Genomic DNA, 18054 nt, shown 5'->3' with positions numbered 1-18054 from the left:
TGAGTCCCAGAGACAAGAATTGAAAAAAAACTATAATTATGATGAAGTCAATATTTTTTACAAAATATAGGTTGCAGTCCTAATGTCGTTGCAAGTAAGGTCAAATTTCGACCATTGGGCGATCTCTAGTATCTTTAAACGAGCTATTCTTGTATCATCTTATATCTTTAAACGAGAATATATTACTTTATGGCCACAATTATAGAGGAGCATTATGGGTAATTCTGCTTGTGTTACAATAATTTAACTACATAAGTAGCTAAAGCTACTTTATGGTTGAAGTCTGTTGACAACAAGTTGACAAATTGAAGATGGATTATTGTTTTTTTTTATTTAATTTTAGATACTATTAGACAATGCTTTAAACAGCCAGTATGTGATCAGCTGAGTCCCAGAGACAAGAATTGAAAAAAACTATAATTATGATGAAGTCAATATTTTTTACAAAATATAGGTTGCAGTCCTAATGTCGTTGCAAGTAAGGTCAAATTTCGACCATTGGGCGATCTCTAGTATCTTTAAACGAGCTATTCTTGTATCATCTTATATCTTTAAACGAGAATATATTACTTTATGGCCACAATTAGATTTAGATACAAGAATTAGATAGAGGAGCATTATGGGTAATTCTGCTTGTGTTACAATCATTTGCTCGTTTACTGATTAAAAAAATCGAAACATAATAATTTTAAGAAAAGACGCTTAAGTAAAAAATACATTTAATAAAAAGTACACTACATAATATTTACAAGAATTTCAATTTACTATGACTAATATGACCCGAAGGTAATATCGTGGGTTGGAGCCGAGTTACCTTGGGGTAGGGAGTATTCTTTCAAGAGCTGGTCGAGCATGGAGAAGGTCTGGCCTTTGTGGGGTCGCGGCTGCGGTTCCTGGTACTGGTTGGCCTGGGTGTACCGTGGTTGCTGGTTGTAATCCTGGAACTCGGCCTGGGTGTGCTTGGGTGCGAAGTGCTGCGGCTGCGGCGCCGGTCGGAAGTCCTGCTTCGGTCGGTACTGCTTCGGTTGCGGTTCGGGGTTGAAGAAGTTGTCTTCTGGTGGCGCGGGGGCGGCTCCAGCAAAGAAGGCGGGCTGAAAATACAAAAAGTGATTAGATATATTTTATGAAAAATCCAACAGTGTGGAAAACGGGGGAAATATTAGAAATTACGAACTACTGGAGCAATTTTTATGGCAATATTTGGCACAGATATAGAGTAGACCAAGTGAAGGGAGTAGGGACATAAGAGCTATTTTTTATGGTTAATGTACGGCTTCCGTAAAATTCCTAATTTACGCGGGCGAAGCCGCGCTGGACATCTAGTAAATACTAAAAACAAAATAAAATTAATATTTAACGGGGGCTCCCATACAACAAACGTGATTTTTTCTGCTATTTTTTGCTCGATATCAATAACTGCAACACATAGGCACTTGAAATATTGACGAAATACTCAGTTATATTTGTACTTTAATAATCAATAATATTTAAATAAATTAAATAATTAAGGGTGGCTCCCATACAAAAACACAATTTTTGGCCTACTTTTCCTCTATAACGGTACGGAACCCTTCGTGCGCGAGTCCGACTTGCACTTGGCCGATTTTTTTATAAAATGTGAATCTTATAAAAATTTTGGTACTGTAGAATTTAAACCAAAACATTGTGAATGATATATTAGATGCAAGCGACTAGCACTAAATCTCACCTAGTTTGGTACTTGTGCGGACTGCAGCTGTGAAGCCACAGTGGAACTGCAGTGCCTGTACTGCTGCGGCTTAGGTGTATAATGTACTGTGATGTCAATAACAGCTCATCTTCCTTTGGGTGATATGGGTGCAGCAACTTGTGGCGGTGGCCTATGGCAGCGGTACTCGTCTGTACTGCTTAGGCTGAGTCCTGTATTGCTGTTTAGGCCTGTAGCACACAGTGGAGGTAATAACAGTTAATTTAACCTTGGGTGGTACGTGCGTGGCCTGCTGGGATGGTATCCTGTACGGTTGTAGCGCAGACCTGTACTGCTGCGGCTCAGGCCTGTACTGCTGCTGCGGTGGTGGGGGAGTGCGGTAGGCGGGCTGCGCGGGCCTCGGCCGCGGTGAAGACGTCAAGAGCAGCATTTATCTCACCTTGGGCGGTACGGGGGCGGCCTGTTGTGGCGGTGGCCTGTACTGCTGGGGGGCAGGCCTGTACTGCTGCGGCTCAGGCCTGTACTGCTGTGGCTCGGGCCTGTACTGCTGCTGCGGTGGTGGAGGAGCGCGGTAGGCGGGCTGCGCGGGCCTCGGGCGCGGCGCTGGTGCCGGCGCGGGGGCTGGGTCTTCGTAGTCGTAGTCTCTGTACTGCTTGTTACCCTGGAAATAGTTTAAGTTGAATTTTGGTATGGAAAATAAAAAACAATATACATCTATTTAGAACAAGGAAATTAAGCTTCATATATTTAGAAAGGAACACGAAAGTAATAAATGAAATTCGTATAATGTAACTATGTATTAACTGTATATTATAAAATTATTAAATTTTATTAAACTAGCTTTTACCCGCAGCTTCGCTCGTGTTAAAACGTATTATTATAATATTATAGCTGATGCCCGCGACTTTGTCCGCATTAACATAGTATAATAACGGAAATGGATAATTTTGAAATGGATTAATTTGCCGACGGAAAAGTCCCCATATGGATCAAAGGTCACTCGTAAACTGTATGTTTAGCTTAGGTTGGAATAAATTGACTTTTAAATAATAACTATATTCCTACAAAGGAGAATTAAAACTTAACACTAACGACGCTAAACCATTTTGATGTAAGCAACAATCCCAGGAGGTTGAGTTTGGGAGGGCGCAGCCCCCCCAAGTACGAGCCGAGGGCAAAGTCCCCCGCATATAGTTTATACATATAAATGAAATGACACTCGAAAACCGTATGTTTAGTGTAGGTTGGAATAAATTGAGTTTTAATTAAAAACTTGGATCCTAAAAAGGAGAATTAGAACACAAAACTAACGACGCAACATAATTTTGATGTAAGCTGATATCCCAAGTTGTGGGGGGGGGTTTGGGGGTGCGCAGCCCCCCCAAGTACGGACCGATTTTTTTTTTTTTTTTTTAAACGGGCTTTGGCCCACCACACATTCCCACCACTGTATCTCCTGTGTCGCCAGGATCGACAGCGGCATCCAACCACGAAAACCCTTTGATATGATCTCAGGGAGCCCGAGGGACATGCTAAAGCTGTCTTGGGACCCGCAACGAAATTAATCAGAAGAAAATAGGAGGAGTAGGAAGAATTCCAGATTCCCTCCCCAATATAAAGCGGGAGACAGCACAAAGTTGCAGTGACCGAAAGTCAAAGAACTGAAGGGGAGAAGCACCACGGGAATTTAACGTTAATAATAATAGTGACTACTATGCTACAGCAAAATTAATTTATTGTGTTAGACTGTTGCCAATAGTAATTGTGACAAAAACGCTTGAAGGCACGGAAGTTCCTAGCGCTGTCCACGAGATCACCGTAGTATGCGACACCAGATGTGCAGAGTAGGTTGTTTAGCATTGTAGTTCTTTCGTCCTGCCAGAGACTGCACTCCCAGAGAACATGATGAGCTGTTTGTTCAAACATGTTGCCTTCGGTCGAGCACTCGCACATGGGTGATGCTACCAGATTAAATCCGTAGAGTTTGGCCTTAAAATTTCCATGACCGGTCAGGAATTGAGAAACGCAGTGATCAATATCCATCCAATGTTTGGATAGTCGTTCACGAATATTAGGGAAAAAATTATAAAGATGTCGCCCTTTGGTGGAATAGTCCCAACGCGTCTGCCATTCGGAGATTAGGCTTTGCAAAGAGTTTTCTAAAGGTTCAAACAATCTTGCTATTTTATTTTTATCGCGAGCGCTTAAAAAGAACGGGTTGTCAATGTTTTTGTTGTGATAGTACATTGTCGCACGACGCTGAATCTCAAGGTCAACGGGTAAAACTCCGGCTAACACGGGCAAGGCTTCGGTGCTTGTGGTTCTGTAAGCTTTGCACAAGAATATAAGAGCAAGAAGTTGGCTTTGTAGCAACTTGCGACGAGCCGCGCCGATAGTTGCTCTGTCGGCCCACACGGGGGCCCCGTAGCAAATGCTACCAAGGTAAGTAGCAGTGTAAATTAATTTTAGGGTTTTGAGTGAAAGGCCCCATGTCGAAGTAGATATTTTGGTAAAGGAGTAAAAGTTGCGTTTGGCTTTCTCACCGGTTTGAATTATATGTTCTAAAAATGTAAATTTATTTTCTAAGTAAAAACCAAGATAACAGAGCGACTGTTTGCGTTTAACGTTAATATTGTCAAGTTTAATGCTAGGGGAAGATATAAGGGAACCTTTTAAAAGAATTTGGTAAGTTTTTTGCGCGGCGAATTTCAGACGATTACGCTTACCCCAGTCAGATATTAAATTAAGACTACTGTTGGCTTTAGACTCAATTTCGGAACGCGAGTTTGCTTGAACGATAAGAAACCCGTCATCGGCGTAACCAACTAGTATACAAAGCGGTGGAAGTGGAAGACTTAACAAATCGTCGAATCCGATGTTCCACAATTTAGGCGAAATTACCGATCCTTGAGGGCAGCCGCACGTTAAATCTTTGACATGTGTACAATGTCCTAGACGAAGCTTAGTTTGACCGTTAGAAAAGTAAGAATGTATTATAGAATAAATATTGCAGTAACACCCTCGATTTTTTAGTTTTAATAGCACCATCGGCCACCAGGCATGGTCGAAGGCCCCGGAAATATCTAATGAAATAGCGACCACGTATTTAGTTTCCGACAAATTAACTATTTTTCTTACTTCTAACGCCGCGTCCACAGTCGATTTCCCGGCGGTGAAACCGAACTGGTGGCTATGGAATTTAGGGCCACCGGGTAGCAGGCGAGGTACGATGAGACGTTCTAGTAATTTACCTAAGCAAGGCAGTAACGTTATCGGACGGTAAGATTTTGGGAAGGACACGCCAATTCCTAATCTGGACGTACGCGCTAGATAGCGTGACGTCAATCGACGATTCGCCCGTTGGGCTACTATAGGTAGGTGGTGCATCGGGGGTGTTGTGAATATGGAGGTTAAACTCCGCAATAAAGTCTTCTACAGCGGTACGTCGGTCGCGGTCAGTGTACCTAAGCTGGCCGTGCCATAAGGGCGAGGATGCATTGACGTCGGCGCCAATAATAATTTTATTACCCGCGAGAGATTGTAATACGCGGCGAAGTTGATGTAAATGTGGACTTACGGAGTCCGAGTACTGAAAATAGCAGCTTACAACGTAAAATCTAAACTGAGAAGACGAGACCTCGGCTACCGCACAGTGCGACGTCAAAAGGTTAGTTAAGGCCGTGACTGAAAATCTAGACTGAGGTGTGTAAATACCCGCGTGAGCTAGGTTATTAATTTGTACTATCTTCGACCGTAGCGACGCGAGTTGATATTGCTCCTGTACGAGCACCAAGTCTAAATTGTAATCGGAAACCAACTTTTCTAATTCTATCGTTGCGTGCTTATTATTGTTGAGGTTTAACTGTCCTATATTTAAACTATCCATACCGAGTCGTTAAAATAAGTTGCTCCATTTTAGACTTATACGTAGGACAATCTGGGGAGCCTGTGGGGTGGTCGGTCGGTTTTTTATATCGGAAACAACTACCGCAAACCGGCTTAAAGTCGTCTTTATCTTTTTTTGGGCAGCTATCCGAGCTATGACCTTCAGCGCAATGTTTACAGCATGGCTTTGTGTCACGACAGAATTTAGCGGTGTGCCCATACTGTTGACAGTTAGCGCAGCGCACGAGTTCGACGTCATCTACAAAGCGACACATCGCCCAGTCGATAAAAAGTTTTTCTTTTGTTTCGATGAGGTGTTGACGCACTTTAGGGTCTAGTTCGATACCTATCCATTTACGGTTATTGTATTCTTTGTTTAAAATACGACGTCTTACTATTTTTGTCGAACTCATGAATTGATCTTGTGTCACATTAATTTCGCCGTTTACGTTTTGGTTGTACAGGGATAATAGAAAATTATCGTCTGTAATGTGTTGTGGAACATCTTTGATGAGGATGCGCGGGCTACGCCCCTTGGGTGTCTCGAGACGGAGGCCGGCAGATTTTAGCGCTTCGACTGACTTTAATTTTTTAACTTGCGACTCGCTCGTGAGGCGCAGAAGCACGCCCGAACTAGCTGTTTTCTTAACGCCGTGAAATTGAAAACCGTCGGCCGGGTTTATGACCTTCATCAAAGCCTGCTTGGTCTCAGTTGCCGATTTTAATTCCGCCGATTTTTCTTGCGTGGGGTAGGCTATAACACATGGGAGTGGTTTACGTGTCTCGACGGGGGGAACCGATTACGCGAGTTTCAGTTTGAGGGCCTCGGAATAAGAGACCGGAGTCGCCGCGGGGGCCGGTTTCACGACCTGATTAAGTTTAACGGATAGTAAATCTCGCTCCAAATTCGCGACTTTGGTTTCAAGTGACGAGTTTTTAATGGCAAGAAGAGAAACTATGGTTGTCAGTTTTTGTGTTAAGTTCATTATATCGGATTTATTGGCAAAGTTATTGCGCCTCGAGACAGTGTCGTTAGCGAATTCGTTAATTTTTCCCAAGTAGGAGGACGCTTCACGGACTAACTCACAGTAATTAAACGAATCATCGACTGCGCTGCTAGTTTCTAATAATGAAATTACCGGGGACTGCGGTTCGTCCCTTATGGGTTGGTGACGTTTTTCGACTGGTGACACGGATGAAGGCGATAGTTGGGACAGCAAACGTTTGCCGGTTGAAGTTGGCGGGGAACGAGGTATGCCGTCCCTTCTTTCAAATGGGTTGGTATTTTTATCTGGCGGCATGTTATTATGGCTAGACATTATGTCTTGTTTTCAAAGTTAACAACAACAATAACACTATTTATGACCAGCTGATCGCAAGGCCGGGCGCCCGGCGCAGCGCGCGCGGTACCGACGATACAATATTTTTACCTACCTACAATTCCTTACTGTTAAAAATGAACAAAGGAAATTACTTACCGAGTTTAAATCCAATAAAATACGGGCAAATGTGTTCAAAAACTTACAGTAAACGTAGATTACACCGTTACCTAGCTTTTTACACACACTCAGCACGCAGTTAACGATTTTAACCACCGAAAACGATTTTAATTCCCGGAGCGCACGTCAGACGATGTTAACCGTACCGAGTTCGCGGAGGGAGGGAAGTACGGACCGATGTCAAATAAATTCCTACGCATATTTATCAAATGAAAAATCGGTTTAGCGGTTTGGGCGCAAATCATAAAAGTTTATTGAGCGGGAACCGTACATTTTTTCGGGATGAAAAGTATCTTATGTCCTTTCTAGGTACTTAAAGTATCTCCATACTGAATTTCATCCAAATCGATTAAATAGTTTAGGTGCAAATCATAAAAGTTTTTTGTGCGGGAACCGTACATTTTTCCGGGACAAAAAGTATCCCTTGTCCTTTCTTATGTCTTAAAATATCTCCATACCAAATTTCATCAAAATCGATCCAATAGTTTACGCGCAAATCATGAAAGTTTACTGTGCAGAAACCGTACATTTTTCCGGGACAAAAAGTATCCTATGTCCTTTCTCGGGTCTCAAAGTATCTCCATACCAAATTTCAGTGAAATCGGTTCAGCGGTTTGGGCGTGAAGAGGTAACAGACAGACAGACAGACAGATACACTTTCGCATTTATAATATTAGTATGGATGGTAAAGTTTACTTAGATAATAATTAAATACTAGAGATCGCCCAATGGTCGAAATTCGACCTTACTTGCAACGAAATTAGGACTACTACTTATATTTTGTAAAAAATATTGACTTCATCATAGTTTTTTTCAATTCTTGTCTCTGGGACTCAGCTGATCTCAGACTGGCCGTTTAAGCATTGTCTAATAGGATCTAAAATTAAATAAAAAAAAAACAATAATCCATTTTCAATTTGTCAACTTGTTGTCAGCAGACTTTAACCATAAATAAAAGAGTATAATTCGTATGTACAGGCTTGTCACTCAAAAATCTGTCATTTTTCCTAGTAGTAGTGTCGTAGTGTGTGTAACGTTTTATTTGTTAAAAATATATATGATAAAAGCATAATTTTAAAATAATATTAGCTCGATGCACTCCTTCACCATATAAACTATAACTGTACGAAATTTCATGCACCTACGTTTCCCCATTTTTCGTAAAAAGGGTTACAAAGTTTTTCTCTCACGTATTAATATATAGATATCATTCACTTGTTTTAAAATATCAAACAACTGTTATTGTTTGATATTTTAAAACAAAATTTTTTGTTGATTAAAGACTTTATGATTTTATAATTTCATGAAAACTAGATCTAGGCTACTGACAAAAACTCGCCTCAATATCAGACACCGGACAACCTTGTCATAAAATCGTAGATTGTGCTCGCTTTTGAACTAATTGTCCTTCAATTTTAATACGTTTTATGGGTTACGATAAAATAATATCCCACCAAAAACATTTTCATGTAAAAATGTTGCAAAGATGAGAACATAATGTTATAGTTCGTCGTGCCAAAAAGTAGTGAGATCTCATGTAGAGCCAAGTTTCTAACCTTACATACTCAGCCCTAAATCTAAAAACCTTAATTTTACCCTAAAGCGCGGCAAAATATTTGATAATAATATTATAATGTGTCAGCCGCACGAGGAGAATCTAAAAACTCTACACATTAGTCAAAATCGGTGGCCTGGCCATTTATCATTAGTTATTAAGTTCAAAGCCCTGGCGAATAACAAAATGGCCAAGCCACCGATTTTGACTAATGTGTAGAGTTTTTCGATTCTTCTCGTGCGGCTGACACATTATAATATTATTATCAAATATTTTGGCGCGCTTTAGGGTAAAATTAAGGTTTTTAGATTTAGGGCTGAGTATATAAGGTTAGAAACTTGGCTCTACATGAGATCTCACTACTTTTTGACACGACGAACTATAATATTATGTTCTCATCTTGGCAACATTTTTACATGAAAATGTTTTGGAGGGATTTCATTTCTTTTTATAAACTGGTTTACGTTGTTTTTTCTTTTAGTTTTTTTTAGGGTTCCGTATCCATAGGGTAAAAACGGGACCCTATTACTGAGACTTCGATGTCTGTCCGTCTGTCTGTCTCCAGGCTTTAACTTAAGAACGGTAATAGCTAGAGAGTTGAAATTTTCACAGATTATGTATATCTGTTGCCGCTGTAATAACAAATACTAAAAACAAAATGAAATTAATATTTAATCCCTCCCATACAACAAACGTGATTTTTTGGCCTTTTTTGCTCTATATCAATAATGGCAACAGGTAGGTACTTGAAAATTTCTCAAAGTCTTTATTTATATGTCTACTTTAATATTTAATAATAATATTAAAATAAAATAAAAAATTAAACCCCCATACAAAAAACACAAATTTTTGCCTAATTTTGCTCTATAATGGTACGGATATAGGGTAAGTTGGGTTTGATCATTTTTATGTTGTTTCAGTACTAATATTATGTTACATACCAAATTTCAGCTTTCTAAGACTTCAGGAAGTACCCTAACAGTTTTGATGATCGGTGAGTCAGTGACCAAATTGTGGATTTTTGGACACCTATAAAATCTAAAGTATAATAGCTACGATATTCAAAATTTGCGCATTTAATAACTATACCCATGTAATTATACAATCTTAAAAATTTCAACTATCTGGCATTATTCAAACCAAAGTTACGAGGGTTCAAAAATACGACGAACCGTTTCGAGAACAGGTAGGTAGTGCCCTTGCGCGCTTCGCTTGGCTCATCTTGGCGGGGGCACTCCCGTGCCCCCAGATTTGGTCGTTTAGCACTGATTGAAATTAAGTAGTTTCATAACTATATTACGTCCTGTAATACAATATAATATTATGTTTAAGCATCATTTTATGCCCTCATTGTTAAATTCCCTGCTTGCCATCATTACTATTTTTACTACCGTCGCCCATGGACACTCGCAATATCAGAAGAGTTGCAGGTGCGTTGCCGGCCTTTGAAGAGGAAATACGCTCCCCTCTTGGAGGTTTGCGGGTCGTATTGATCCGGAAATACTGCTGGTGACAATTACTAGGTTAAATACCTTGCCAGGTTCCCGGGTGGACTCGTCGACCAGGGTGGGGGGAGCGACGGTGATGCCCTCTCCCGCCGGCTGGAAACCGTACTTGTTGGCGCCGTACTCGATCACACGGAGCTGGAAATTTGTGAACAAATAATTATTGTTATTGCATGGTTCTTATTATTAACTAACGAATAAGTACCATCAGAGAAATTGACCGCGGTATGGATCAATCTATGGTGGGTCTACGTGTTATTTAGTTGGATTATGTCAAGTTAATATTGGTTGTGTGTCGGCTGAACTTGATGTAACCTGACCAAATTATCTAGGTGCACTATGTGTATATAAATCAATTTATTTGGTAGTACCTTTCTCACATGTTTTGTGATTCTCTATTATAAAGAGCAATTAAGCAACATAATTAATTATAAGTGATGGAATGCAGTTGCTCGAAAGAATGAAAAATGTTTCGCTAAATGCTCATATTAAAAATACTAGCTCGGTCAAATACCGAGCTTTGCTCGGTATTCGATAAAACACGAATAAAATTACATTTTCTAAAAATGATTCCTAGCTAGATCGATTTATCGCCCCCAAAACCCCCTATATACTAAATTTCATGAAAATCGTTGGAGCCAATTCCGAGATTCCAATTATATACAAGGTTTAACAAAAATAAGTGATAATACTTTAGGTTGTGTACGTGTTCCTTGTAGAGAGTTCACTTTGAAAGTAGCAGCGCTGAAAGTCGAAAATTTTTTTTCACTTTTGTATGGGCAAGGGCCCAAGCGTCACGAGATTCCCCATACAAAAGTGAAAAATAAAAATTTGGTCTTTCAGCGCTGCTACTTTCACAGTGAACTCTCTACAAGGAACACGTACACACCCTAAAGTATTATCATTCATTTTTGTTACACCCTGTATATACAAGAATTGCTCGTTTAAAGATATAAGATTAAAAAGCTTACTTTTCCCGTGTCATCCTTGTATCCGTATTTGCCCTTCACTTCACCGTTTTGTGTTTTCGTTTCTATTTTGAACGATCCATCGGCACCCTCATACCCGTACGTGTATGAACCATCTTCGTTATGCCTGAAATTCGTAAATTTAAATATAAGCTTGGTAGGCTAGGTATATTATTTAGTGTTTACCATCGATTAAGTAACGATTACTACTTTCCTAAGTCTAATGCCGCTATGGTTATATGCTACGATTTATTGGAGAGGTCTACTTATGCAGGTATGCCAGCGCAGGTAGACCGGAATGTGTGTGGGAATAGACTGCAGTTTTTTGAGCCTGCGCAGGCGACCGGCGCAAAATCGAAAATCAATTCTTTTGAGTGACATCTGCGCAGGCATAACTGCACGGGTCACCTCTCCGGTAGACCGTAGCATGTATAGCTTACATAATAACCATAAACACCAAAAGTTGACGTTGTAGGCAGTAGGTGAATTAGAATTAGAACAGGTGGCGAAAAAATTGAGTATCATATTGCATACAGTATTCCTCGCGTTACCTCCTAAGAATTATCTAACGTTTTTTTTTTTTTAATTTAAGTGTATAACGCGGGGTTTTAAAAATCGGGTACATCCCTATTGCTTCACCAGGATCCATCCCTATAACACCTCCCCTCCCGCGCCTCGAACGCCGCGGACCGCTCCGGCGCCCGCGCGGGGTCCGCTGGCCAGTGAGTGCGATTTTGACAATCAAGCGGCGCGCTGTGAAATTCGCGCCTCTCCGATCACGCGATCCTCCGCGCCTCACTCAAACGGTCATACCAGCGATGTTTATGTTCCCGCTGGCCTCTTGTGATTGCTTATTTTTAATTGTTAACGTAAATGTGCTAATCTTGGTTAATGAATAAACGATTTTTTCAGTACAGAAGCGTTAAAAGTGTAATTTTACGATTTTATAGTTGAAGGGCCTGATCTACCACTTCCTGAAAGTACCGGATAGACTATATAATATCTATCCACCACTTAACTTGACAGATAGAGTATGGTATCTGTCTAATAGTCCGGCACATTATCAGGAAGTGATGAAACAGGCCCTAAGTATAACAGTTTCAGTTATAATATTACCTGTTGATCTGCTTCAATATGGGTACGGGTGTAGGCGCCACTTTGGACTCCGAGGCGATGTACCGCGGCGCGCGCTCCTCCGCGTACTGCGCCTGCGCCGCCGCGCACACCGTCAGGATTACCTGGAAACATCATCATCATCATTTAATCATCACCAATATCCTTTTTGAAAAAGTAGAGAGAACTTTGTAGCTAGAAATGTCTAAAGCCTGCTGCAGATGATCTGTTTTTTTAAGACACCATTATTTTAATAAAAGTTCATATGAACTGTTACTCCTATCTATATTGTCTATATTTATGTTTTTGTCCATGAAAAGACAAATGGGCCCAAAGAAAGATCTTTCTACCAGGCGAGCTGATAGACTCGGTCAGGCGAAGATACAAATTTTCTTCCTAAAAATCTTTTAATGAAATAATGAAATCCATATTTTATAACGGAAACCCAGCCTAACCTCCAAATACAGCTACAATAAAACGTGGGAGAGCCATGCTTCGGCACGAATGGGCCGGCTCGACCGGAGCAATACCACGTTCTCACAGAAAACCGGCGTGAAACAGCACTTGTACTATGTTTCGCTGAGTGAGTGAGTTTACCGGAGGCCCCCTACCCTATTCCCTTCCCTACCCCCCTATTCCCTTCCCTTCCCTACCCTTTACTACCCTCCCCATTACCCTATTCCCTCTTAAAAGGCCGGCAACGCACCTGCAGCTCTTCTGCTGCTGCGAGTGTCCATGGGCGACGGATGTTGCTTTCCATCAGGTGACCCGTTTGCTCGTATGCCATAAAAAAAAATACAGCTACAATATAACGCAATGGCCCTACGATGCAATAAAGCACAAACAACCTATATACCTACTCAACGACTGTATTTTCTTATAAATTTCCGCAATATTGCAATAATGGTTTATAAAGTGTATTGGGTGTACACACGGTAAGTTTTTACAAGTAATAAGTGTTGTTGCGAATCAAATAAGTTGTTTTAGCAATAAATACTAGTTCAGTTTCGAAATATAACCTTGTCCGGAAATGGTAGGCCGACTTAGACAATGGCACGTGGCCCGTGTTTGGTGCAAGTTAAAATATAAACTGATTGTTTATAAAATACCCTTGAGAACAACTGAACCGATTTGCCTCATTTTGATCTAAAAATATATATTTTAAATCTGTATCTGTTCAAGAAAGGTTCAAACGATTATATCATTAAAAAATAGGACACTATATAAGCACTAGATATTATTTTAGTCTGCGACAGAACAACATGTGTGTTACATTTCTATAAGTTGATTTGTAATAAGCTGACCATAATAATCTTTAACTTCTTAGCTTTAATTTCATAAAACAGAGTAAATTGTTGCAGACATCAGAAACTGACTGACTTTTTCGTTAATTTTTAACTTAGTAAAGAATAAAAATACAATAAAATGAAGTTGTAACGTTTTTCGTAGTGTTAACATATTCAACGATCACAAACTCATCCATCACATAAAAGATACCGGCGTCATTTGAAATCATCAACTTCATACATTAGGTACGCTTGGAAGTGCAATACAAAATTGCTATTGCTTATTGCTATGTTTGTAACTTTAATATAAAATGTTATACATCAATAGAATGTTGCGCTAAGACAATAAAGACTTTAATAAATACATAATATACAATTATTGTTAACTTAACTTATGTGTAACGAAAAGTTTGACAAAAAATATATGGAAATTATAACAAAATTTTATTTAATTAAAGTCAAGCAAAATTAAAATTTCTCTGATTATGGTTGTATGTGGTGGCTGGTTAAATAAAGTTTGTATTTAGCGTTACTGGCAATGGTCTTTACCCTGTCTGGTTAAGAGGGCGACTAACCCAAAAAATCAAACATCGTCCTCTCTTCACACTCACGCCAGTCTTTCATAATTATATGCCAGGTGAAAAAGGACGACGCGGATTCAACGCCAAATCAGTTTTTTCTCAATAACTCGATAAATATACAACATTTTAAAAATCCGCTAGGTCTATCTCTCAATGATAGAATTTTATATTAACTTGTTCAATGCACGGTTATGGCAATAAATGAAAAATTCGTGAAAATTAGATGCATCTTTGTGATTTTTTTCTATCGAGAAATATCGTGTTTTTGCTCAGATTGAATTCTTGGAAATATAATGTAGTATCTAATTTTATAAAATGAAACAATTCAGGGCTTATTCTCAAGTATAAAAATGAATTGTAAAATCGATTATTTTGGGTTAGTCGTCCCCTTAAAGTCGAAATACACATACTTATTATCTGAGGGCATGGCGGTGCCTCAGCCAAGCCTCGAATAAACTGTATTAAGATTGTTTTAAGATATTTCGCAAAATAATAATCTGACATCGATATCTCCCCGCTCAGCTTATGTCGTGTACTGCACGTAACTGTCACGGTTAGATGAGTTTACGTGTCAACGTGACACGCCGCCACATTTTCAGCGTCAATTAAACATTATGTAAACACATCAGTTATTTTGATTGATGCACTTTGATTATTATATTTAATTGCTATAATTATATCAGCCAATAGTTATGACTCTGGTTTATATATAAGGTGTGGAAAAATGAAGTACAATATCATCTAAAACCACAGAAGCTACCATCATTTCATAAGTATCAGCAATCAAAAAAATCTTCCAAGTGCGAGTCAGACTCGCGCACGAAGGGTTCCGACTTCCGTACCGTTCTAAAGCGAAAGTAGGGAAAAATTTGTGTTTTTTGTATGGGAGCCCCCCTTATTTATTTTATTTTAATCAAATTATTAAATATTAAAATACACATATTATAATTGAGGACTTTGTAAAAATTTTAAGTATCTACAGCCATTAAGGAATACGTTCACGTTAATCACGTTTGTTGTATGGGAGCCCCCCTTCAATACTAATTTTATTTTGTTTTAATTATTTGTTGTTATAGTGGCACCAGAAATACACAATCTGTAAAAAATTCAGAAGTCTAGCTATAGCGGTTCTTGAGATACAGCCTGGAGACAGACAGACGGACAGACATCGAAGTCTCAGTAATAGAATCCCGTTTTTACCCTTTCTGTACGGAACCCTAAAAACTAGATCAAAATCGTTCAACTCGTTTGGATACTACGAATTATAGTTCTGATGGATAAACTCGTTAAACTTATAATACCTTTTTTTCGTTCGGGCTTAAGAAAGAAAGGTACAATACGGAAACAATCTCGTGTGATAAGTGATTGCAGTTCCTTGTCCACTTGATACATAATTTGTACAAAGGGCGATAAATCGGAAAGTTGAACGTTTAGAGGCCACGGTCCGGTTCCGCGGCCAGGGCGACTAAACGTTTTTATACACAGGGACAAATAGGAAACAAAAGTATGTAATACAAGTTACAGTGGACGAAAACCTGGTGTAATCAAGGTCTGACGTCAAAAGAACGAAAGTAGAAGACGCGATGCTCCTATACAAACGATTAAACCAACACAAATGAGCCATAAAAGTGATCAATCTAATCACACAAAATGATGGTAAACCTATTTGAATATAATATGGTATGAAAATACTTTGAATTCCGGAAAAGTACGGTTACCCGACGATGAACAAATATCTATGTAAACGTAGATGCAAGAAACAAATTAAAATGTAGACTCAAAATCATAAGCACAAAATTTACTGCCGGACTCAGAGACGACTATTAATAACTAAAAAAAGAAAAATGACATAATTCCCACACACTATCTGTCAAACTCTTCAATAAATAGAAGTTTAATTAACATTACATATCTCGGAGAGCGGTCGTTATTACCCACTTAGCCTAAATTTTTAAAGGAAATCGTAATTAATTTTGCAAATAATGTTATTGAATTTATGACATTACAGTGACGTAATATTTCAGCAATGCAGTTTGCCCGCAAAGCACGTGTAGTGTGGACACTCTACATATCATGTTGCCGGTAGAGCGGGGTGGAATTTCAGCTTGCGATCTGTCCGTAATACACCCACTTGATGGTTTCCGTTGCAATGACGGAATGCATTGCATTGCATTCCATATGCAAGACATTGATTGCCTGTCAAACACTGGCAATATTTGCAAACTGTGTTACTGCAAAAATGTGTATGTTTATATCGGATGTACCACACGTTTTGATCGTTAAAATAATTTTGATGAAATTTTGTATAGAGATAATATTTTGAGTCATAATAAGGACATGGAATACTTTTGACCCCAGGAAAATGTATGGTTCCCGTGCAATGTACCAATTTCGGGGTAACTTCGTGACATCCTCTAAATAACCTCATTAGTCATTTCATATTTTTTATAGTTTATGCAGCCTTGTAAGTCCTAAAATATTCTTAAAAACTAACAAAAATATTTGTCCAACAATCTACAAAAAGTATTGTCACCCAATATATATATTACTAAATAGGATTAACGCGAATAAACACTTGCAAAATCTCATAAAAATCTATAAATAGGGTAATTTGCTCCGAATTTCGAAACATTCTAACATTCAAAATGCTAATTAATTGGTACTTGACTCGCTTTTACGTAATTTCTCACACTTAAGTGTATTTGCTCCAAAAACAAATGAGCGTTGACTTCACAATGCAGTTTTTGTATGTATGCAGTTGAAATATGAGTAGAGGAATGTGCACACAGACACATCGAGGTTAATTATAGGATTTTAAACGTGCATAATAGTAAGCTATTATCATTATATTCTGATATGCGTCTTTTATATAATATGAACAATGAGATGCAAGAAATTTTTTGAAGGAAGCTTTGATGATATTATTTTTCATGGGAAAAAGGACATGGCAACACATGCATTTTATGTCTACAGAAAATTGTTCAAAAGGTAATTTTGTGTAAAATAATCGTTATCTTGATTAATGTAATAGAAATTGGGAGCAATTACACCATAACCGCCAGTTATCGCACCAATGGGTTCTGTAACGCACTGTTTCATTGCCACAAACAAAGAAACCTGTTCACTGTTACTTATCACTGTATCACTCAACTGCACTGAACTCGATCCATAAATTGAGTTATTATTGTCTCTATATTTATTGCACTTCATCAAAAATATTTAGCAAAAAAAAGCTCTGCTTTGCATTACTCTATGAAAATTACTTGTAATGAGTGCTTAAAAGGCAAACTAGCCATATTGACCATATGACAATAATTATTAATTACATTATTAACGGCCGTTCCCAATATTCAATCTATCTCTGGTTTGACATACAACCGATCGCAGCTAACATTGAATTGACATAAAATATATGTCTCTAATGTCTAATGTGAGCTATTCCTATCTCTAGTAGGGCAAAACCTGAGATAGATCAAATATTGGGAACGGCCGTAAATGAAGCAATTGAGCGTAATATCCACTCAATCAAATGATATACTTATACAAAGCAATATAAATTTTTCAAATTACTTTCTTTTCAGTTTTAACAACCACTTATTCGCAACTTGCTGTTTATTAACTTTACAATTTTTTTGTTTTTATAATATTTGTGTTTTATTTCTTTTAATTACTATAATAATTAATATTTTCTAATGGAAAAAGTTTAATTCTAAAAAGTTTTTTATATTTTTTCAATTACTTAAAAAAAGTATTTTATTAAAAAAAAAGTAATATAATATAACAATAACGTACCAATCTCAGTAGCACCGCCATGTCAGTAGGAGGCGCGGCGCGGGCGCAGGTCTCTTTATACCTTTCGGTGCCAGCCTTTCACTGAATTTCGTTTTATTGATTTTTTCCAACGCAAGGGGATGCTTCTAATATATCGTGATATTAATTTACCTAATTATTTATGTATTTTGTAATATGCAATAG

At 38.5% G+C, this 18054-nt stretch overlaps 1 protein-coding gene across 1 annotated transcript; it reads right to left on the bottom strand.

Moving 5' to 3' along the window:
• Positions 1-705: 705 nt before the first annotated feature.
• Positions 706-17933, bottom strand: LOC121737008 (extensin-like). The gene is made up of 6 exons (XM_042128517.1): positions 17872-17933; positions 12216-12337; positions 11103-11226; positions 10159-10269; positions 2127-2348; positions 706-1091 (listed from the first exon to the last, which is right to left on the bottom strand). Exons 1-6 carry the CDS (start codon positions 17890-17892, stop codon positions 771-773), a joined length of 921 nt encoding a protein of 306 aa, XP_041984451.1. The 5' UTR covers positions 17893-17933; the 3' UTR covers positions 706-770.
• Between the last annotated feature and the right edge of the window lie 121 nt (positions 17934-18054).

Source organism: Aricia agestis, chromosome 2 (genome assembly GCF_905147365.1).
Source record: "Aricia agestis chromosome 2, ilAriAges1.1, whole genome shotgun sequence".
Lineage (NCBI taxonomy): Eukaryota > Metazoa > Arthropoda > Insecta > Lepidoptera > Lycaenidae > Aricia > Aricia agestis.
This window is presented reverse-complemented; position numbering and strand designations above follow the sequence as displayed.